General features: G+C 40.0%; 1 protein-coding gene across 4 annotated transcripts in view; it reads left to right on the top strand.

Annotated features, from left to right (window-relative positions):
- Positions 1-23626, top strand: part of SDK1 (sidekick cell adhesion molecule 1) — a 412574-nt gene that overhangs the window by 264694 nt on the left and 124254 nt on the right. For all 4 annotated transcript variants that reach the window (XM_055708535.1, XM_055708536.1, XM_055708537.1 and 1 more), the window contains 6 exons: positions 3317-3511; positions 4734-4850; positions 5109-5276; positions 7328-7430; positions 8563-8739; positions 17160-17296. In XM_055708535.1, coding sequence (XP_055564510.1) covers positions 3317-3511; positions 4734-4850; positions 5109-5276; positions 7328-7430; positions 8563-8739; positions 17160-17296 — 897 coding nt within the window. The remainder of the gene's footprint in view (positions 1-3316; positions 3512-4733; positions 4851-5108; positions 5277-7327; positions 7431-8562; positions 8740-17159; positions 17297-23626) is intronic.

Raw genomic sequence — 23626 nt, 5'->3', positions numbered from 1 at the left:
AGGAGCTTTGATCCATTATTACAGAAACCTGGCATTTGCCAGCATTTAAAAAGGCTAAATGAAGATTGCTGTCTCCCTGCTCCGAGCTAGGAGCTAGAATAAAGCACTGGGGGAACTGCAGAGCTGCCCCGTACCTTTACTACAAATAGAAAGACAGATTGTATTTCCCCCAGCCCCATCAAGTTCTGTGCACAAAGCCCGTTTGCCAAGTCTTGGTGCACTTTGAATGTGTGAAAGACAGATTAATTTCACAGTATAAGCAGAGATTAACTGTAAATAAAATTGCAGCTTCCACAGACTAGCTTTATACTTCCCTGTAATGGAGTTTCAGGGTACCAGAGTGTGCAGTAACCATGCTCTGTTGTGTATCTTTCAGCAGCTGCTGATGCTGCCTGCATTTTCAATGGGTTTCCTTTAAATGCTTTTTCTTATTTGCTTATAGAAAGTTTAGAGCTGCAGGCAGCGGTGGTGGTGTCTAGGGAGTGCAGTTAATTGGACTTTAGTTCTACCTGTTTAGACAAGTAGATGGAAAGATGCTTTTGGGATTCCCCAGTAGCCCACTGGGATCTAGAGAAGGCTATAAAAAATAAATAACAAAAATGACACAGTGCATATTTCGAGTCTTTTATCCAGGTTCTTAAGTAAGTTAAATTTGGCAAAGAGTCAAGCATCTGTTTCACAGATGGGGAAACTGAGCCGCAGATTGCATACATTATTTGCCCAAGGTTACAGAGAAAGTGGCAAAGCCAGAACCAGTCTCAGTTCCTGCCTTGCCTTCTCCTCCACAGCGCTCAATTAATTTCTCCCTGAAAAAATGAATAGTGCTGCAGACATGCTGAGAAATAAGCTTATTTTATTTGTTATTGCTAGTCTTTTAGGCCACTCTGTAATCTCTCAAACAGTAAGGTAGGACAGATGCTGCTTGGAAGGGTATAGTACAAAAGGGCTTTAAAGTGTTTTCTCCTGTTCATAATTTTTTCACCAGAAGTTTTCAGAGAGGAAAAGAAGCGAAATTCCTTTGGGGGTGTGGGGAGAGAAAAGGATGTGGGGGGGGGGGAGGGGGAGAGGAAAGGAAGCTGGCTTTAACCATTTTTATAGCCAAAGAGGTAGCAAAAGGATAAAAGAAAATGTGTACGACTTGGAAGACAAATCTCTCTGGGAAGACCACTGAAGCCCAAATGAATGCTGCTGACAGGCATCAGAGTACTCAGATAAGATCCTATTATTCAGGCTCATAACTTTGAGTAGAGGAAGATATCCATAACCGAAATGTAGAAAAATAGAGATGGTAATATTTAGTTTGTCAGCTGAGTTGGTGATAGGAAGGTGTATCTCACAGTGATTATAGGATTAGAAGGTTTGCCAATACTGTTAGTAGAATGGGATTTACGGAATGACACCAATGTTAAAGGTTTGAGTGTACTGAATGCAGGATTTCATTATTTCCTAGGTGCCTATCAAGTCTAATGTGTGGGAAAATGGAGTTGCTATTATTTAAACTTGAAATCATTTCCAGGCTTCTCAGCATCAGGAGAACTATTCCATTTTGCATCATCTGTTTCTTCATTACTCAGTGATAATTTGTGTTTGCCCAGGAGGATTTTCAAGAGATGAATAACACTCTCACCGAGAATTCTGAACATTGAAATTTACGCTAATTTTGTATATGGGCTGTTGTATGAAATTTAAATTATGCCTATTGCAAGCTACTACTATGTCTATTCTCTATCAGAAAATGCACTCTGCATAGTGGCTTCCTTCCTGAGATGATTACTTTCTGGATTATGAGTACATTTTATTTTATCAGCAGAACAAAAGCATCAGAGGTGATCGTAGTAAATGACACATGTTTATAAAAGTAAACAGCAGCAACTGAATGTTGTTCTTCAGTTGTTAAATACGTTGCTTTTCCATTCATCCCAGAAGTTAATATAGCTTTTGTCTGTATAAAGAGAATAAGTATACAGAGACAAGATGTGAATGGAAGTATAATACAATAGTATTTAACTTTGGGATTTTTAAAATGACAGCGATGATAATACAGATCTTCCCGAGGTGCTTTCACCTGAGAACCTTAAGTCATTGCCATCATTGCAGTGAACTTCATTGTCTGCAGACGCTCAATTCATCGGTGACATCCCATCCCTATTGCTTCTGTGACACCCTGCTTTGTTCTATCTGGGCAAATATCACTCGCTCGTGAATTTAAGTCCATAGTTCCTTACCTTATTACAAGGGACTGTGAAACTCTGAAATTTGAAGTTATATGTGTTCAAAAATAGCTACTGATGACAAAAATGCCGTGTTTGGGGCTGAAAGAACTTAAATTGGCTTGATACACTTGTGATGCTGTGATTATCCAATTACATAATGAAATACCTGCTTCACTGCAGGGCCCTCAGCACCTGGTCAGTTGGGTGTTTCTGGGATGTAAAGTTAAAATGTTGTCTGATGTGAGGAGTGGGGTGGCAAGACCTGTGTATGACTGTTGTAGGCCCCTGACATCTCTCGAAGAAAAGAGGATCCTACACTATTTGTATACACCGAATTTACAGCCACTCCGTCCCAGCTGGCTGCGATATGACTGCAGCAAAAATGTGTGAAATAACTGTGTCAGGGCTTGTAGAACAGGCACATGAAGGGAAACAGGAATAAACGGGGCTGTAAGTTATATCTAGGGTAGGATTTTTGTTTCTCTTTAATGTCTGCATTTTTCAAATAACAGGTGAAGCTCGAGAATGAATAATAGTAGTTTAAAGCTGTCCCATTGTTGGCAACATGCTGTTTGTACATCAGCTCAAACTAAGCTGCCAAATTAAGACTCGAATACAGCCATGTGAGCACTTCATTTTTTTTATCTGTAACTTGCCATTTCATTTTTATTTTGACATCTTAGCTACAGTAGCACAGAGGAATCTTATTTGGGATGGAACAGTCTTATAGACTGGCTGCATTGCCACACTGCTGCTGTTTAAGTAGCATGATTCTGGCTTTCAAGATGAAATTGCTGTAAATCTTATTTTGTAGTAGCATGAAATATGATTGGGTGAAGAAAGTAATTTGATAACATGTTTTCTCAACATTCCCCCTTTCACTGTTTGCTGGTTTTATTCCCACATGTTCTGCAGTTTATTATTACCATTGATAATGTAAGATGCAGCCTCCATTTATCAAAAGGAACTTATAAAAATATAAGTAATTGGTATACAAGGATGGGAAACCAGGGATATGACCAGAACAGTGCTTAGTATTTTGACTACCTAAAATATGTTTTGCAAAGACTAACAGTGAAATTATTATTCTTTCTTTTTTAAAGGTGTTCCCATTCCCACCCTGGTCTGGTATAAGGACGCTGTTCCCCTCAGCAAGCTGGAAAACCCCCGCTACGAAGTACTGCTGAGCGGTGGGCTGCGGATCCACGCGCTGCGTCCTCAGGATGCTGGAATCTTCCAGTGTTTTGCTAGTAATAAAGCTGGGGAGATACAGACATACACCTACCTGGATGTGACTAGTGAGTAAGGAGTTGTGATACGAGATCGATCGATGAGTTGCCTTGTCTTTTCTGTAGGTGACCCTGCATCCATCAGATTTTTCCACCGCTCTGTGCTCGTTTAGTTCAACTCACAGAACCTTGGTTTTCATCAAGCGTAGCTGCCCTAGCTGTAAGGTACCCCAAAATGTCCTCTGGCCTCAACACATTCTGCTGAAGCCTGTAGCAAAACTTCCCAGGACATTAGGGGCTTGCAGTGAACTCTCCTATTTCACACTACAAAAAGAGAACTTAGTGAAAATAAAAAAAATAATAAAAAAAAGAAAGATTAATTATGATGTACTTTTTTCTTTATACTTAATAATTTAGTTCTATTCTAATGTGATTCTGTTCTGAATTTGAACTACCACTTCATGATTGTGCATGGTATCATTTTGTCTGCCTTTTGTCTAGAACTACAGTTGATAGGGGAAAGAAAGTAAGTTCAAGCTAAATGGCTTATTTTTGGCCAGAAAGTCTGATTAAATGGTTTTCTTAATGAAGTACACTCTTCTCTATGGAAGAATTACAAATCCTAGTAGTCTCTTTTAAAAGCGATTATTAACAGACATTTCTGTAATACTATAACTCCTCTTCGGGAAGCTGATTTTTTAGCCTGAGAGCAGATTACACATACTGACCAGAATCCTACTGGCCGCAGAAAATACATCACCCCCAATTCAATATATATCTGGGAAATGCAGAAAAAAATGTAATGAAATGTAACTGGGGGAAAATAGGAAGGAAAGAAGCCTGGAAAATATCTTGGATAAGACTCAGGTTCTAAATTCTTTTGGCTGACATTTAAGTTTCAAAGTTAATGCCTTTCTCAAGTTGCTTTTCATTTTAAAGAATTCTGTTATAAAGATGAAAGAAAATACTTCTGTTTATCTAGTTTTCTCGACTTCCCCCCCCCAGCCACTCATTTTGAGCTTTATCTTCCTTTTACTGTAAGCCATCTGACTTGTACATGTACAAGCACTGATAGCTTTTTATTTTCCATGTAGGTAATAAACTGAATTAGATAATTCCTAGGAGATGAATAATGAAAGGTTACAGTCACTGCTGAAAGGTTTTCATGTATTATTGTCATGGCCTTCTCCATGATCAGCTCTATAAATGTGGATGTAAAGTCCTGCGTGATAATAGGTAAAGGATCTTTCTGATAGCTGATGCATTGAATTTTTTAAATTTTTCATTCTAGACATTAAACCAGCATTTATCCAGCCTCCAGAAGATACTACCGTTACAGAGGGGATGACCGCAGTGCTAACCTGTGAAGTTTCAGGGGCTCCAAAACCTGCCATCTCATGGAAGAGAGGTAGCCAGTTATTAAGTTGTTGTAGAAAAGCTGTAACCACATTTTCTTGGCCATTCCTATTAATGAGATGCTGTAGCGTCATTTAGTGCATATTTCTTCATTTCCTCGCTTCTGCGAGCAGTGGGCTTGTTGTGGGGCTGTTGTGAGCCAGTGGCCTGAATAGGCTGTAATAGTCTTTTGGAAGAACTAGAATTGCAGCGCTTAATCCGTGCAGTCTACGTGACACTAATCATGCTGTTCTTCCCTTCTGTGTTTCAGGAAACCAGATCTTAGCCAGTGGCTCCGTTCAGATTCCTCGGTTCATTCTTCTTGAATCTGGAGGGCTCCAGATAACACCCGTTTTCCTTCAGGATGCCGGCAATTATACTTGCTGTGCAGTCAACTCTGAAGGAGCTCTGAACGCTTTTGTGATGCTGACAGTGTGGAGTAAGGATAACGCTTTGTTTAAAGTCTAACTTTAATCAAGTATTAATCAATTTTTGTTGTATGCTCAGGAAATTTTCATAAGTAATTAGGCTTTTCTAGTTAATAGAGATACTTGTATGATTTAATAGGAATAATGTATCTATTTTAGGAAACCTATCACAAATACCCTTTTTGTTTATAAAATTATGCGTATATAGTTTTCTATTTTGTGCAAGGAAGTGTATTTAAATAGAGGCTCAGTCACAATTACGATTTTACTCAGGTTTTGCCTTGGCCAATCTTGCATTGCAAATCAGACCTTTTAACTTGTAGACGGGGCGATTTGCAGTTGGTTTCTGCTTCCAGGAGTCTGCAGGCAGTATAGACCAGCCCGTGCTGTTACTGGGGCTGGGGCTGCAGTTACAGTGATACGATTTTCCTCATACCTTTGTACTTCTTTGTGGCCCTGGGCACTGTTGGAAGCCAAACCAAATACAGCAGCCTTCATGCTACAGATTGGCACGGCACAGGGCAACTCATGAAATGATTTTGTCCTTCACCATTTGCTTTTGATCTCTGGTTTAGCATTTGTTCTGTGGGGGAAGAGCGTCTGATCCAACAGGTTCACCTGTGTTACTTCTGAGTTAAAATTAAGTGTAACATGGGTTTCGTTGCTAATAGAGAATAATGGTCATTGATTTGGGACTGAAAATAATTAAAAACAATGAAGGCGATGATGATAAATACAGAAATGTCATGGCCTTCTCTCCTTTCCTGTACTTGAAGTACTGATTATGCTGCTGATGTGTGGTGCATGTTTGGCATTTGTTAATCCCCAAACTGTGTAAGTTAAATCAGCAACATTTTTCCTTCTGGACCTGGGAATACCTGAAAAAAAATACTGACAGTAAATGTAATGGACTTGTGTCATATGGCCATCGTATTACTGACAATATAGAGTTGCTAGACATATCAGGGTGTTGTAAACTGAATGATATTCAGGTGTATGGATCAAGTAAAAGAGATCCTTCCTAATAATTTTTGAATTTTTTTGATTCTTATACATATTAAAGATAGTTCCTGCTCATTGTACTGCACTGGAGAGGGAAAAGAAAAGTGAATATAACCTAATATTTGTGTAGCAACAGCACCATTATAAAGCTAGAAGGCATACATAGGTACATCAGAAATAATGCTAAAAATTCTGTGCTATTAGAATTAGCTTTTGATTTTGCTGATGGTTCCTTCTTGTGCATGTATGAGGTATCTCAGTAGACGCTGATTATCTCTGTAGGGATTTGGGACTGATTAACATTATCCACATATCTTCTCTACTCATCCTAGCTGTCTACCTGCTTCAGCTGATGCTATCTGCTGTTGCTACCGTGAGTTAAGCATAATAGAGATCTTTCACACCGGATCTGGTTGCTGTAGTTACAGCAATTATTGTGTTCTAAGTCTCCAGGAGGTGCCTGAATAAAGATGTTCTGAAACATCTGAGTAAACAGCATATCTATCTTCTATGGAAAATTCAGGCTACCAGAAGCTCCTCCTCCTCTACCCTCTTTTCTGGATTTGATGAGATTGTAGGGTACCATTTCAGTTTTCCTCTTTCTGGGTATTTTTTTCTAGTGTACTCTTTGCACAGATTTTTCTTTGGTGGTGTTTTTGTTTTCCCTGCTCCAAACAGTGTGACATGTTTCCTGACTCAGTGTATGTTTGGGTTCATTCATAACATATTATGAACATACCTACTGCTTTATGGCTTAGGGAGCTGCCGTCGGCGCTTACCACCAGGCAGGTGAGGGTTAGTACAGCTTTAGCACGCTTCCTACCCAGGTCACTGCTGGCTCAGACTCATGCCCTCACTGCTTTTCCTTCCTTGCATCCACAGCGTACTACCTCTTCTTGACGCGGTGACATTAAGAGGGAGGGGAGCTTTCACCGCAGAGACTTGAAGAAGAACGTCCCGCTTGCTTGGAGTGACAGATGTTCAGTTGCCTGCTCTCTGAGTGAATACCCAAGTCAAAATGCTGTAATTTCACCTGAACTATGGCTTGTGTTCCTTTCAGATCGCACATTCATTGTTCAGCCTCCTGAGGACAGCACTGTGATCAAAGGAACTACAGCCACTCTGCGATGTGAAGCGACTCATGATCCTAGAATTTCAATCAGGTTGGTGATGTCAGTTCTTATTTGTGTGGTTTATCCCAGCTTAATTTTATAAGCTATATGAATAGCATTAGGTGAAAAGTTTCAGGACCCCAGATTTTAACACCAGACCCCTGATTACTGCATTATAAGGTTGTACACTGTATCATTAATCATATAAATCCCATCTTCTATTTCAGCCTTATGTATTATTTACAATGAGCTATGTTCCACTTCATGACTTCAATATAGCCTTCCATGATTTTACTGTCAAGGTTAATACACTATCAATAAAACCAACTTGTCAGAAGCTGATACTTAATGAGAGTAAAAGCCAAAGAGAAGGAATAGGATTTCAGAAGTGTTTACATTGGGGTGCATGAAAGCCACACAAGGCATGCCTGTGTTCTTGGAAACAACTCAATAACTTGGGGCTATAGTCTGCTCCAACTGTATAAAGGAGGACAGAATTTGTCTTAACTATTAAAATTTACACTAGAGCTCTTAGAGGATGCTCGTTGGCCATGAAAACTCATGTAGTCTGAAAGCAATACGAGCAAAAGAAAACGCAAGGAACAGTTTGGAAGGTGCTAGAAGGGTCAACTGAGGAAAGAACTTTGGAAAGAGAAATGCAGGTGTAAGAATGCCATGTAGAGATACTTAGCTGTAAGACTATGGGCTGTAGATATCCCTGTTGAGTGTTGATGCGTGTGTTGTGATAGCTGAGCTCTAGTAAACCTTGCCACAGCAGTTTCAAGATGTTACTGATTATGGCAGTCTAGTCTCATTACAGTCTTAGCAGAGATGGGCCAACACCTCAGCTGTTAATTGCAGAGTATGACATATGACGTTCTAGGTTAAAATGCCGATGAAGGTGAACTTAAGAACTTGGACATTTATGAATACTTCACCTTTTCCATGTAAAATGTAAAGTACTGTTTATTAAATATATAGTATCTGGTATGCAATTACATTTCTCATTCCGATCACAGATCTAAAACTTAATTTTTTAAAAGGCCCTGCTCCTGAAAGTAACTGTAGGGGCCTGTCATTTTTAATGTTTGGTTACAGAAGCTGATAACTTACAGCGCAGTTCAACTGAATCTGTTTTGAAGTTCTTAGGAGTAATTAATAACTGAAACGTTGTAATACTCAGGTATCTTTGGAAGAAGGACAGTGTTGTAATAAATCCATCCAGCAGTTCCAGGATCACTGTAGAGAAAGATGGAACCCTCCTCATCAGCCAGACATGGTCAGGTGATATCGGAGACTATACCTGTGAGGTCATTTCTTTTGGAGGAAATGACTCCAGAACGGCTCGACTAGAAGTGATGTGAGTACTCCGTCTGAAATACACACTACGCTTGGTTTCAGATACCCTTGGGCATTTCTCTGGCGTTTCATTCTAAGTGATCTGGAGAGTCTGTAAGTTTGATTTTTGGTGTGGAGGTTTTTGAAAGGCAAATAAGCCTGGTTCATTCCTAATTAAACTGCCTTGAAATGTCCTCCCTTTTGCATACTGCCATGCTGCTGGGGCCTCCATTAACTGGAGCCTTGGAAGTTACTTCCAAGTAACTGCATCTGTCTGAACCACTACGTGTAGATATCCATCTGGTTGGGTGATAGAGCTCGGGGGATAACGATTAAGAGATGGCAACCCACTTGAAGCCAGTAACAAGTGGACTACTGGAGGGGACTGTAAATGGGACATGCCCTGTCCAGCATCCTTATCAGTGATCTGGAGGAGATGTTGGAGTACATGCTCATGAAGTTTCTAGGTGGCACAAAATAGATGGGGGACAGTTGATACACTTGAGGGCAGGGGCACCATTCAGAGGAACTTAGGCTGAGAAATGGGCCAGCAGGACCCTTATGAAATTCTAGAAAACAAACGCAACATCTGTATCTGGGGAGGAATAACCTTTTGCAGTAGTATAGCCTGGGCAGTGGCTGGCTGGTGGCAGTTCTGCTGGAAAGAACCTGGGGATATTGGTAGGTGGCAGCTGAACATGAGCCAGCTGTGTGCTCTGGCAGCAAAACAGGCTGACAGCATCCTGGGCTATGGTAACACCAGCATGGTAGATTGATGGCCATGATTATCCCCTTTTATTTGACACTGGTTAGTCTACATCCAGAGTACTGTCTCCAGTTTTCAAGACCAGGCTGAATAAACTGGTCTGATCTCATGGCTGACCCTGCTGTCGGCAGGAGGTTGGACTAGAGACCTCCTGAGGTCCCTTCCAACCTGAACCCTGTCATCTGTGCTGTAGGGCGCTCTGAAAAAGCCCAGGTGCTGCGCTATGATGTCAAGGTTATAAGAAAATGTTTTCCTCCTTTTAGTATTTTTTTTTCTTTGTTAAACTTACATCAGAATAGCTGGTCCCTGGACAGACATTGCTTACTCCTGCATTCTCTTTATACGTACTTTTCCAGGGGAAAAATAGTTTTATGTATACCTTTCTTTATTCCTAAGGATCTTCAAAAATAAAACCAAGAAAATCTTTAAAGTACAGTTCAATTCTGAAAAAGGATTATAAAAATGTCATTACGGGGTTCCATATTTTCTATTTCTGTCTTTCCACTGGGGTGAAGTGTACTTCCATTTTATTTTTATGACTAAAAGCAACAACCGTGAGTTTGGTACACGTGTGGAGCAGACCAAATGAATAAGAAGGTAATGTTTTACATAGACTTCTTGGGTTTTATTTATTTGAGTAGTGCCACATGCTTTAATTTAACTAAAATTGCATCTGGTTTTGCTGGTCATGCCTGATCTCTCTGAGAAGATGGCAACTTCTGCTGTTGGCAGTGTAATGAGTTTGCCTCTGAGATTTGCTGTGCAGAGGGCTGTTTGATGCAGCATTATTCTGACAGTGCCAAGGCTAGATCAGATGCCCATTTTCAGAGAGTGGTCATACATTCTTTCTCTAATTAAGCACTCCTCAGCTCTCCTCCCAGAGTGCGTTTTACTGCTGGTTTGAGTCCAAGAGCAGAAGACAATTCAAAATATACTGCTACTATATTGAACCCCAGCTCATTCCAGTTGTGTTGGCTGGCTCTCCACGCACTGGGGCTGGCTCTTAATCCTGTATCTTCACTTCCTCCGATGTTCTGCTGGTCATCGCCCATCACCTGTTTTTCCTGGAGGAATTAAAGAAATATATCAGACCCACTCTTCTGGAGGACTTCAGTAACTGATAAGTCATTCAATCATACCTTGAATTGTGACATTTTATTTCAAAGTAGTGCTGCAGGTAGTGCAATAATGGCAGAGAACATTGCATTCCTTTGCAGCTTTCATCATTATCGTTTGGCTCAGCAGCACAAATCTGTGAGAAATAGAGATACATGATACAACAGAAGTGAAATGAAGAAGAAAATATGTGGAAAGGAAACGTCTGAAGTAAAGCCTAAATTAAATTCTAGCTTGTATACGAATGACAGATCTATAACATTCCCTGTTCTCCCAGATAATTCTCTTGTGCAGAACATTAACAAACAGGGCATGTACATTTCCATCGATGAGCACTTACACTTCAGTGCCTTGAGTAGCACTAATGTCAGACAAATGTTCAGAGGAGGCCTCTCAACAGATTACAGACTGGAGCAGGCTACCAACAGACAATATTGTAGCCTACCTCGCTTTATCTGACAACTCCAATTGTCTCACCACCTTTTTTCCCCCAAGAACCAGCATATCCCTCCTCTACCTTTAGGCATGTCAAGAGAAATTTCCAAAGGCACAAATAAGTTTGTTACTGATTTCTATTCAAACTGATTCAATTCAAAAGCATTGACCTTCAGGGTGACCTTCAGTTATTTAATCTCTGAGTGGTCTGGTTTTCTAATCTGAAAAGAAGGAAAGAAAACTTTTTCTTCCTTTGTCTTCCCTTGTTGGACGACAGGCTTGGGGGAAAAGGTACTGTTTCTTGCTAGAAGAGCATGCGCTGATAGCGCAGCATGGCATGCATTGGTGGTGCAAGCAGGATGGATCATTTATCTCACCATGTCTATGAAGAAAAAAAATATTTGAAAAGGAAAGCCAGAAAACTAATGAAGGACTTGCTAAAGTGCAGCCAAAGGTTACCTTGCTCATCAATTTTGCACTGATGGTACTTGGGCACAGAAACTAATTGCTAGTCAAGATACTCTAGTCATTCATTTGTCTTCCCTCTAAATATGTTTATTCTTCATGTACATCACTTGATCTGGTTTGCACGAGGTAAAACATTTTCAAGTGATGTTCCTCTTCTGCAAGACATGGATTATAATTTTTTACTTTTTTTTTTTCTTCTAGCAGAGTTTCTTGACTGCAAATACAGAAACATTTGCAGGTCTTTTGATGACGAGCTTGTGCTTCTCTTGCATTCCTGCAAGTCATACAATTTGATCCTGAAAATAATTATATGTTATGAAACATCCCAGCTTCATTTAGCTTTACTTTTATAGTCCTGTAAATGCCATACTGAAATACGTGTAGAGGGAAAAACGTTTGTTCCTAAAGCTGCATGAGCTGAGTTATCAAAATGTATCACTCACCTGACGGGAAAGTCTGCTGATTCCAGCTCAAAGTATCCCGAGGGTTCTCAGTATATATAAAATATGCAGAATTACCGTTATCTATGCCTGATAATAGCTGCTGCTCAATATCTGCCTGTCTGCAGTCCATACTAAAGAACCTCTTTGTTGTATGAACATGACCGAAAAGTATGGTAATGCTGCATTGTTGGAAAATCAAAGCCCTGTACAAGCCTCTGTTATGTCACAACATATAGTAAAATCTTTTAGGCTCTTTGTCTATGCAAAAATATGGGGAGGACAATGTAATACAAAAATAGACAATTTATTCCTGGCAGCAAGTTCATCTTCTTTCAGTTCTTTTTCACCAGAGAAAGAAATACTATTGTTCTGTCATCTTCAAAAGCAGAAGAGGGGAGCTAACCACTTACAATAAACCCCAGTGGGTTGCCAAGAATGCACAGTATCGCCTTTACCATTCATTTATACGTGAATTTTGATACCCTTTGTACTAGAGTATTTGTAATCGCTACTTTTTCCAATTTCTTCCCAATATATCCCATGAAAAAATAGCTTGATTGCTAAAAATAAAATCAGCAAGACCAATGCAGAGTAACAAATCAAAATCATGCCTCATTACAAAATTACCTTCATGTGGATCCCATATTCCTCAGTTCTAATAGCCCATCTCTTTTCCTTTCTGTAGGGAGTGAAAACAGGAAGGATGTCAAACTTGAAAATATATTATTCCTTCCTCCTTAGAAAGAAAGCTTCTGTTTATTATTCCAAGCTCTATGTTGAGATGTCATCCAAGAAGTAAGGTTCACTGCTGAGTCTAAACATACTTGATACTCAGAAGAGAAATACTTCCCAGAAATACACTGGGAAATACAATTGTGTCTGTTCGTCATTGAAGGTGTATCAGAAATGTAGGTGTTTTTAGCAAAATAAAGAATAAAATTCAAAAGCCTTTCCCAAGTTATCTGTAGATTTGAGCTTGTGCTGACCACCAAAATGAAATGGGAAATAAATCTGTGCGCTTTGGGACTTGGCAAGACTTTAATTTCAAAAATCCACCTCGTTACAGGCCTACGAGAGACAAAAAGCCTCAGAACTCATGGATGCCTTGCGAGAGTCCTTCCTATGTTTAGAAACAGAAGAGGATTCTTTTGCAAGAAAAACTGGAAAGTCTTGAGGAACAGATGATACATTTTTTAATTTAAAATATTATAAACTTTTATGAGCAAAGCCATCAGGGCTGAGTGCTTGGCTAGGCTCAACTTTTTACCACGTTATCAGGTCTAGCAGATGAACCACCTGCTCCAAGTTAGACTTGTATGGTGGACCTGATTTAGGAAATAATTTATGAAATAGGAGCAGGGCTTTTTTATAAACTGACAAGAAAACTTGTTTAATCTCCCTTGCCTTTTTAGTAATCCCCTCTTCAGTCACAGTCTCTCTAATTACCTGCTGTTGGACCATTTTTCTCAGAAATCTCTCCAAACCGTGTCTGGTTTATTTCCCTCAGCAAATAGTCTGCTTTTAGCTAATTTTACGAAACACTCTGTGTGTTTGCTGAGTGAATTTTTCAGCTGCCCTCTGGCAGTGATGAGCTGACTCAAAACATTAGGGTTTCTGTTTTGAACATGTATCATCTGCAACTAGCTAGTATTTCTCTCCCAGATTGTCACAGTGGCTTCAAGTTCTTTTCTTGCAAATCTGCTGTTTTAATTGCTTTGTCAGAGTCCCTTCAGGTCACCTTGGTGGTTATGCCATTAACCCTGGGCTTATCTATCAATTACAGATTTAAAAGTGTTCATAGACATACTTTGCTATCGTACAAAGAAAGTTATGGAAAAGTTGTGTCCATACAACTCTTCAGCAGTAGAGTAGTGAGGTCTTAAGATATTCTATATGGAAAAACCTTCATATATTTCTTGTTTGGGGCTTCAGTCAACAAAAGAAAAATAATAATAATGCTGGAATTAAACTTCCAATTCCAATCAAGGGCTGTCCCGTGCCTGTGTGTTATTGTCCTAAACTTCATCTACTTTCTTGCTCTATCAGAAGCTGGGTAGTTCTAGTCCGAGGTCCTTCTCATCCTGAAGAGCGGTTGGAATTACCATTCCGTGCAATGATGTCTTGGATGTTAGCAGCAAGGAAAAGTAATTCTCTTGTAGGAAAAAAAGCAGCAATGATCTCTTTTGGGAACATGAATATTCATGATGGTGGTATAGGTCTCATTTGTCACTGCTTCCACACAGTATGTGGTAGCAAATGAGAGGGAGAGAAAGTGTAAGTGCTTGGTAAAGTAAGAATTACTATTTATTAATCTCTGCTTTTGTATACTACAAACAGAGAAGTACACTTCTGTGCTTTGTCTTTGTAGTTTTAAATATTTATTTCTGTCCAGGTGTGTTTCTTAGGCACTTGTTATGTTCACCTTGAGGGATTTAAATCTGTAAGCGCCATCTGTTGCTGTTCGGTGTGGACACATATGGCTAAGGAATATGATATTAGTGGAGATAGGTGTACTGGATGGCTGCTGCAGCTCCCACTGCTCAACCTCTGTCTGAACAGAAAGTGCCTGTTTCCTTCACACGGCTGACTGATCACCAGTTTGTGTCAATCTAAGAGAATAACCAATTAAACCCAAATCCTAAGGAAAAAAAAAAAAAAGAAAGCAAAAACCAAAACCCACGTTTGAACTCAGTTTGTGCTTTAAAAAAACATGAAAAAGGGAATGTCCTCTCTTTTCCAAAAGCCTTCTGAGACTCATACACCAAGAAAAAGAGACTGAGCTGCAAAGCCTTTCCTAGTGATATAGCCTCTGTCCTCAAATGAACTGTTAATTCAGTCCTTCTGAACGTATGGGGAAACAACGTTAGTAAATGCACCCCCTGAAAATATCCTCAATATATACCAGGAGCGTTTGCTTAGTTCCCGGAAGAGTTGTTACATGGGGATAAGTTTGCTGTGAGCTCCCCCTCTGCCACCCCTCCTACATTGCTCCCTGCGTGACCATCATCTCCTGGATTAGGCTGAAGCTACAGCCCATCTCCAAGCTCTTCCCCACAAGGCTTGATGATAAAACAAAATAGAAACTGGGACCTCTGTGAGCCATGCCACAAGACATTTCACTCTCTTTCCTTCAGTAATTTCCGTTGTCAGCTTAATCACGAAAGCGCTTTTCCAACCAGCTTGCTTAGGACATAATGATAAATTGTAGTGGAGGTTTAATGTTTATTATAATTTAATGTTTCATTCAAAATTAAGTAGCACGCTCCTGTAGTCCCTGTGTAAATGGCCATATCTTAAATCCCCACGCCGCACTTTCCAAATGACAGGCTTGCTCTGCCATTTTGCATTGCAGACCAGCTGCCCTCCTACTTTGTTTCCAGGTTCTTCTATTCCCTAAACTTTTTTATCCCAAATTTTTCGGTGCCCTATTCAAAATCTGCTTCCATTGGACCTGTTCATATGCTTCCCTGTGCCTGATGTTTTTTCTAGCCCAGGAGTGACCACGTCTTAGCTGTCTGTGCAGCAGAAGTCTGGAGCTTGGTTGGTCCATGCCCAGGTCTAAGTGAGAACACAGCCAGCCTAAACTCCTCGTAATCAAGGCATCTTGAGCAAGTGATTTAATGAAGTTAAGTTCTGGATCACACCGTGAGGTGTCATTCCGTGTTTACTACAGAAAGAGCCTGGGGTCACCTTGCTGCTAATGTGGTTAGGCATTTAAAGTCAAACGAGACCAGGCTTTGAGGTTTAGGTTTAGGCTTGGGAAGCGTGGACCCTTCCAGCCTGGTGAGGGGTGGGCAGGTGAGCGTCCCCCGCTTGTGCTGTCCCATTATCTGTGTGTTGTTCTGATCAGTCTTCAGCTCTCCCAGCAACCTTTTGTCTTGGTGCTAATGCTGCAGTGTGTAGTCGTCACAAACATGTAAACAAAAGCATTCACAGTTTTAACAAAAAAATAATGAGATTATTGTCTGGCTCTCCATATGTTCCTCAATCTTCTAGTAGAACCCAAAAGCCAGGACACATTTATTGTTCTGGCTTAAAGCCAGAGTCTGTATTTACTTCTGTGAGTGGCTAAGGAGTTGAGGTTTTTAAATAACTGTAAGCCTTCAGTGGCATGATACATGACAACCAGAAATTATTACATTTTTAAATTAAGCATGTGAAGTACCCCTGTGGCCTCCTGCTCTGACCAGAGTGGATTATCCATGGTGCTTGCTGAGGAAGGGCTCCCCTCAGCTTCCCTGCAGAGGAGCAATAGGTGGAATGGGTAAAAACTGGCCCTCCTTGCTTTTCCTTCACCCTGAGGTCCTTGTCCTCCTGAGGAACCAGGACAGTAAGGAGCAGAAATCAGGCTCAAGTGTAATGGCTGAAGGGTTTATTTTAACTTAATACAGATCAGCATTTAAGGTTTGCAGCAGAATTGAGTTTTCTCATTGCACCAGGCAGCCTCCGACTTTCAGCCAATGAGTACAAATGAAATGTTTTTCCACAAATTGCCTTTATGTAGAGAAATTACACATTTTAATTGAGCTGCTGTTTTATTTTTGTTTTTTAATGTTTCATTTTGTATTTCCGTGGGGTTTCTGCAGGCATTTTCACTACATTTTCTGGTTGGGTGCTTCCAAAAAAATCCTTATTATAGGAAGGAAAGATTCTACCCATGACAGGATAAGCCTGAATCCGCGAGTAAATCAAGCTGTTCTGTAGCCTAAGAATACATATGGTAATTTTGATTAGTAGCTCTATATGGATAGTGTCAATGTCTTCTGCTTCCTTGAGTATGAAAAATTCCATGTTAAATCATATCTCCCATGTGTTTTACTGTTTATACGTATTACTGCTGTCACATTGCTAGGACATCATCGTAAGAAGGGAGAAAAAGTGAGAGAGGAAATTTATTAGCCAACTTGTCTCAATCAAAAGCAGTATGAAAATTGGCTTTTTTCCACACTTAGCAACATTTCCATTAGCTGTTCTAAGCATCAGCCTTGGGACTTTCAGCATAAATTATTTTTTTTTCCAGATAGGATAAAATTGTGAAGAATTCAGAGATGTCTTTCATTTATTTAATTGTACAGTAGCTGCTGGTAGTTTTATATCGATCATCATACGAGTCTAAATGTCGTGTGCCTTTAACTGCCTGCAAGACTGTAGCTGAATGAAATGCAGATTGATTTTTCTGTGCTGTTTTCAATCCCTTTCTCTTTTCCTTAACAGTGAGCTGCCTCATTCCCCTCAGAATCTTCTGGCCACTCTAAATTCCTCGTACAGCCGCAGCGTGATGCTCTCCTGGGTGCGCCCCTTTGATGGAAACAGCCCCGTTCTGTACTACATGGTCGAGCTCTCTGAGAACAGTGAGTAAAGTCAAATACGTTTCAACCTCATGTTCCTCTTAATTATTGAGCCTTCTCTCAGACTCAGCTTTTACCAGAGCTACTAACAGTGTGTTACTGTTGTTTACCAAATGAGAGGCAGTGTGTGTGGAAGGGAAGCCCTGGGTTTTGCACTCATCTATTCACACGTTGAAAGAGTTAAACAACAAAAACTGGTCTGAGATTGTGGAATTGTTATACAGGGAAGCCTTAGTTCCACCTCTAGCCTTGCCAGCCAGGTTTGAGGCACAACAGCTCATTCCTCAGTGCTTCTATTCAACACCTGTAAAATAGCAGAAGTCAGTTTTTATTTCTTACCATTGTTTTCTTTTGCTCCGGTTTCATAGAGACCTTGATGCATTCAGAGCCCAAATTTCACCTGAAAAATGCAGGCAGGCAGGATTATAATATAAGGAACTGATGGTCTGTCAGAGGAACAAACTTAGATGTCAATAGGAGCTACTCTTTTATCTGTATATGGGTTCGTATTTTCTCCTCTTTCCCTAGGTCATCATTTTACACCCTTCTTTTAGCTAGGTGGTTGAGGATCTTTAACTGTAAGATACACAGATATCTTTCCCTAGGTCATCATGTCAGATACACAGATATCTTTCCCTAGGTCATCCTTTTACACCCTTCTTTTAGCTAGGTGGTTGAGGATCTTTAACTGTAAGATACACAAATATTTGTGGGTTAGAAACCTGGCCACCGTGAACTGCCACTTCTGACAATTTTGTCATGCGGTATGTCTGGTCCTTTGCGGCTCTCAGTTTGCAAGGTTATTCAGGGATATTGCTAATGCCTCTTTAGGAGTTGATGGAAAGATGAGGTTATATGGAAATCAGTCACCTTGGCAATATTTTCTAATCTCTATCACCCTAGGAGCTGGAAATTCAAGCCCAACAATTGATTCTTGATGAAAAAATTAAGAGCATCACTTTTTCTGACATGTGGAAATTAGCCACTGCATAACTGAATGTGAAACAGTCCTGATTTCTGATTATCTAGAGGCGTTTTGTTTTGCCACACAGACAGCCTGAGATGAAACTTGAGCTTCAGATCACATACAACCCTTTTGCTTTGCAGGCTGGAGTGCATAACTTTTCAGATGTGGCGGTCCCAGAACTGATGATCTTGACATCTGTTAAGCAAAGTGCAGTATTCTAATCCTAGCAGCAATCCCAATTCATGCCCAGGACTGCTATCCTTAAAACAGTTCTTTTCAAGCCAAGACTCCTGATCTTTTTTTAACAAATGACTGAGAAAAGTCAGTGTTCTGCACTCATGCTCTGTCTCTACCCTTTTATCGTGACCTTCTTTTTTATTTTTACTCTTCTCTTCTTCCTCTGCTATCAACAGCAGGCCAGTAACTGCCTTTTTGCTTTTCCTTACCTATTCTTTCACCCAAGGACGTTACCCTTGTGTTTCATGTTTCCCAGTGGCTTTGACAATGACAAGCTAATAAAGCCCCAGCCTGGGAACATGATGCAAAGGTACTAGAGCTGTATTTACGCAGAGACAGCACAGAGCGGGCAGAACGTATGTACTGGGGTCCACAGCTGGCTGTGTTGGTTGGGAAGAGTCACTAAAAGAAAAGGCAAGCTTGCTCAGTGCCAGGAGAAGTTTGAAAGGTCTTCAAGTGCCTTTCTAGCAAAGGTGCTTTGCAGTTGTTCTAGTATAGGAATGGGGTAAATGTGCCATCGTTTTAAAATGCTGTAATTTGTTCACTGAAATTTGTAGAAGGTTCAGCAAAAGCCAACAATAGTTCTCCAGAAATCATGCAGACAGTCCCTCAGAACTCCACAGGATCCTGTGAACCCTTGCTCACTCTGTGATCGATCCAATAATTTTGGCTGATGGCATTGCAATCCACCACTGAGTCTCGTTATCACAAATCATAGGTATATGTACTTCAGCAAGCTTGCAGCTGCAAAAAAACAAACACAGACTGGGTTTGTTGTGAATTGAGCATCTTAACTCCCAGAAATACTCTAGATCTTGCTGTCCTTTCAGGTTTTGTCTTTGTTTACCTTGATTTTACGTATATACCATCTGAATGGTTACTCAGAAGTAGGACAGAGAAGAAGTTAAGCCCTTGAATATTCCACTGTTGCAGTGTTCTCTCATTTCTTATGTTACTGCTCAGCTTTGCAGGTACCAACAGAATAGTAGAACAATGTCAACAGTGACTTTGGTTTGGAAAGCTGACTGTAATGTCTACATATTGTCACTGTCTTGTTTTGGTTTTTCTTTTCTGGAAGTGTTTGTTTTTCAGTTATTTTGATCTCGGTAGTGTGTGGTTAATATCTAGTTTCTGCAGACCTCCTACTCCTTCGGAAAACACCACCTTTCCTTTGTTCCCCCCCATCCCAAGTGATGTTTGTGAACAAAGCTGACACTTGATCTTGTGTAGGTATAGTTTTGTCTGATACGACTGTGCAGAATCTCTCTTTGCTTTTCAAAGAAAATTTCCTTTCAGGTTTGCTGTCGGTCCTGTTTGTGCTGCAGAAAGAGCAACTGTCAAGGAGTCGGCATATGCCCTCCACGAGCTCATCTGCTTGTGTCTCATCAGCTCTTTCACTGTCAGCGACAGTGCAATATGCTCAGCATCCCCATCCCCACTTGCTTTCATACATGTAAAGGTTAGGCAGGGACATGAGAATTATGATTTATTTTCCAGTTAGCAAAGCTGCCCAGGAGACTTTGTTCTTGGTTCTGTGGAGGTTTAATACATGTGTTGTGCTTTGCAGTTACAGGTGCCAAAATGCAGCCTAGTTTTGTTCGGGTTTTTAGCTATTTTGCTTTGAATAATTTTCTAATAGCTTTAGGATCTATTGTACATTTTGAAGCACGTACCATAAATGAATACATAATAACAGTATCTGTTTCTGAGAAATAGCTGAAGAGGGTTCAAAATAATGAGTGTAAATTTCAGGGGACTAATTACTAGCTGTGTTAGAGAGAGGCGTGTCACTCCACCTGGCATAGATTAGAACTCCTTTTCATTAATACCAATTCAGTAAAGAGATATTAAAACCTTATTTTAATTAGAGGAAAAAAACAGTGGCAGATTGTGCATATAAATTGCTGGAAATATGAACGACTCTAGTCACCTAATTTTTAAAAAAAATGTATTTGGCACAATGCAATAATTCTCACATTAGAAGTATTCACAGTAGATTCTGTCTAGGGGTGACTTGAGACATATGGCCTTAAACATTTGGGGGCAAATTTATAATCTAATTTGGAAAACACAGTTCTAGACAAACACATTCATTAAGTATTCCTGCCCACACAGAGCCAGAAATGTGAACCTTAATTTGAAATAGGATTTTCAAATAAATAGTACCATGCATTGCTGTCATTTGCACTAATATAAGTTTGGATGTTTCATGACCTGTTTAGCCCCTGTTGTGATATACCTAGGAATTCCAATGAAGTATCTTTGTGGAGTTAGAAAGGGATATGTTTAGCTTATTCCAAAGAAGTTTAGATTTCAGGGGTTAATGAAAAAATATTCTGAATAGTTTTTTAATTGAATAAATGAATTAATACTTAAAGGATCCTGCTGAGAAAATCTGGGATATCTGTGCTGTGTGATATAAAGGTATAACTCAGATTCATCATGTTGTGCCAATGAGGATGTAATAAAAGCTCCTATGAAAAGCATCTATACGTGCTTAACTTAACCTACGAATTGTCATCCTGAATTTGGTAGGAACATTCAAATGATAGAAATTGAACACATTGACAAATCTTTGCAAAAATGGAAGTAAAACTATGCTGTTCATTATGACTGTTACTCAGATCTATGTATGACTGTGTGAAAAGATACTCCTCAGGCCATTGGTAGACCTTGCTGAAGCCCTACCAAATGAAGGGTGAGACACTTAATTTTTATTTGAACTTTTTTCAAATCAGATTGTCATGAAAATTTGAAAGATTAATTCAGTAAACTCCAGCAGTACAGCAAATTCTAATACTACCGTCTATGCAAAACCCTCTGGAGAAGGAAAGAGATGGAAATGTACTCCAAACCTGCAAAAATCAGCTTTCTGCAATAGATCTAATCTGTAATATCAAATTAGAAATGACTTTTGAGAAATTTGCAATTAATGCATGAATTGTAAAGTACAAAGGGAAATACAGAAGAAATGCCTCTTGGTGAGTAACCAGTGTTATTAAACATATCACACGTGCATCCAAACATTTTGACAGAACAAAAGTAATTTCTAAAACCCTCAAAATCACATTGTAAACTAGAGAGTAGCCTGTGACAGTCTTTGTTTCTAATAAATTAACTTGAAGAGGCAATCAGAGTTAATTCAAAATGCCCAATAACCTTAAGACGATAGCTAAACATGGAAGTTTTTCAGCCAGTAGCAATTTCGGTGGAAGAGCAAGCAAGCAAAGCCCAGAGTACATTCTGGGCAGCTTAAATTAAATGAAGGATTAGCACAGTCTGTTCAATCTAACAGGGGCTTATTTAATAGTTTGACCTGGCAAGTCTTTTGTCACTATGGAGCTCCTCCAGGCTTTCTGGGACAAGCAAGTGACAGTCAACCCTGGAGGAGAAAAGAGTCGGTGTTGAAAATTTTATGGCATGTTTCCAGTGTCAGAATTACTCTTCTCTACAGTAAAACAAGCTTCTGTACAATTCAGGGGGTTGTTGTGTGTTTAAGGGAGGAGAATAGCTTTTTGAAATGTTTAGTTTATTGATTGTCAAAAGAAAAAAAAAAAGACTTGACATTTAAATTTTAAAGATACTCTGCACACTCACTGTATCCACTGCTCCATGAGCAAGCAAATCCTCCCCAAACCATCTTCCTTTACGAATCAGAGTGCCCAGGAGATGAATAGGCTTCGTTTATATTAGTTTTCAGTTTAATCTCTCTTCCTGCCAGATCTTTTATCTTCCACCAGGAGAGGAAAAAGAATTAATAAAGTATTCTACAAATGCAGCATATAAACAGAGCAAAGCCCCAAGGTGCTGAAGAGATTAATAGGCCCTGTTGTTGAATCAAACTGCTCACTACATTGAGCTGCTTGGGTTAAGCACTCTCAGGTGGTGTTTACACTAGCAGTAAGCAAATGAAATGCTCTAGGAAGTGGACCACTACCCAGGTAGCTCGTACAAGGGTATTTCACTCTCTTGTTGGTGTCTGCTCTTCCTTTTTCCTCAGGAAGCTGCTTCAGGTGATGTACTAAAGCAGCCATGCCTTAACTTCGGCTTACTTTGATTTCTTGCTGTGCACTCTGGCTGTAACAAACAGTTACAAACAGTTGTTTGTGAAGTCTCAAGGGAAGCTTGATGCAATTCAGAAGGAACTAGGGTGCAAAACAACTCCGAACCAGCGCTTTTCTAGATAGCGTAGGTGTGCTTCCTCTAAGGTCTTTCTAAAAGAAGTTCAGCGCTCGGCTAAGGTGAATTATTGTCGAGATCTTGCAGCCGAAGTGACCGCTGGTGAATCATCAACGACTGGTGAGGATGGAACTTGACTGCCATGCAACTGTCGTTCTCTGGCATTCCCAGTATAATGCAGTGTCCATTTTCCTGTTAAGAAAACTTTGTTCTTGGAAAGCTGTTACTAGAATAGATATATTGTGAGTAATTCAAAGATGCAATGTTTATAGCCCGACTGGCATCACACCCTAGAGGACTTAAACTTGCTAAGGAATGTGCCAGAAAAGCACTAAATGAGTGGTTTACGTCTTGGTGTGAAGTTTAGCAGCCTTCCACTTTTGGGACATCTCATCTTCATTTTCAGGCAGACGTCTAGGTGACCTGCCAGGAGCTGCAGTGCACTTCTGATGAGCAACATGCACAGATACGTTGCCAAAATCTACAGCTAGCTCCTTAGTAATTTCCAGAAGTGTTAGTAATTTTGAGCGGGGAGCATGAAAACAGCTGGTATTATTTAAATACTGAACAAATCTTTAAATTGACTGATTCCATTGCTGTACTGTTGCAACACAGACCAAATGTCACCTCTCCCTAACTATTTCAGTCATGACTTCAGGGGGAATATATGATAGCAGGCTGTGAAGAAGAGAAGTCAGGATATTTAATTTTCAGCGCGTTCATTTCTGACCTCTCTGAAAACTTGAAAATGTAATTCGGGCATCAGAGGAGCTCGGGATGTCAAGTGTGTGAACTGACAGTGAGGGTTTTATAGTGCTGCCAGGGCTGTTTATACCAGGGAATCTTCCTGGGAAATTATTAGACCAAATGCCATATAGTGTCTCCAGGAAACAAAACAAAACCAAAAAAAAACCCAAACAAACCCACAAACAAACAAAAAAAACCAAACA

The sequence above is a fragment of the Falco cherrug genome, chromosome 4, assembly GCF_023634085.1.
Source record: "Falco cherrug isolate bFalChe1 chromosome 4, bFalChe1.pri, whole genome shotgun sequence".
NCBI classification, from domain to species: domain Eukaryota; kingdom Metazoa; phylum Chordata; class Aves; order Falconiformes; family Falconidae; genus Falco; species Falco cherrug.
Note: the sequence above shows the minus strand (reverse complement) of the source record. Positions and strands in the feature narration are given on the sequence as shown.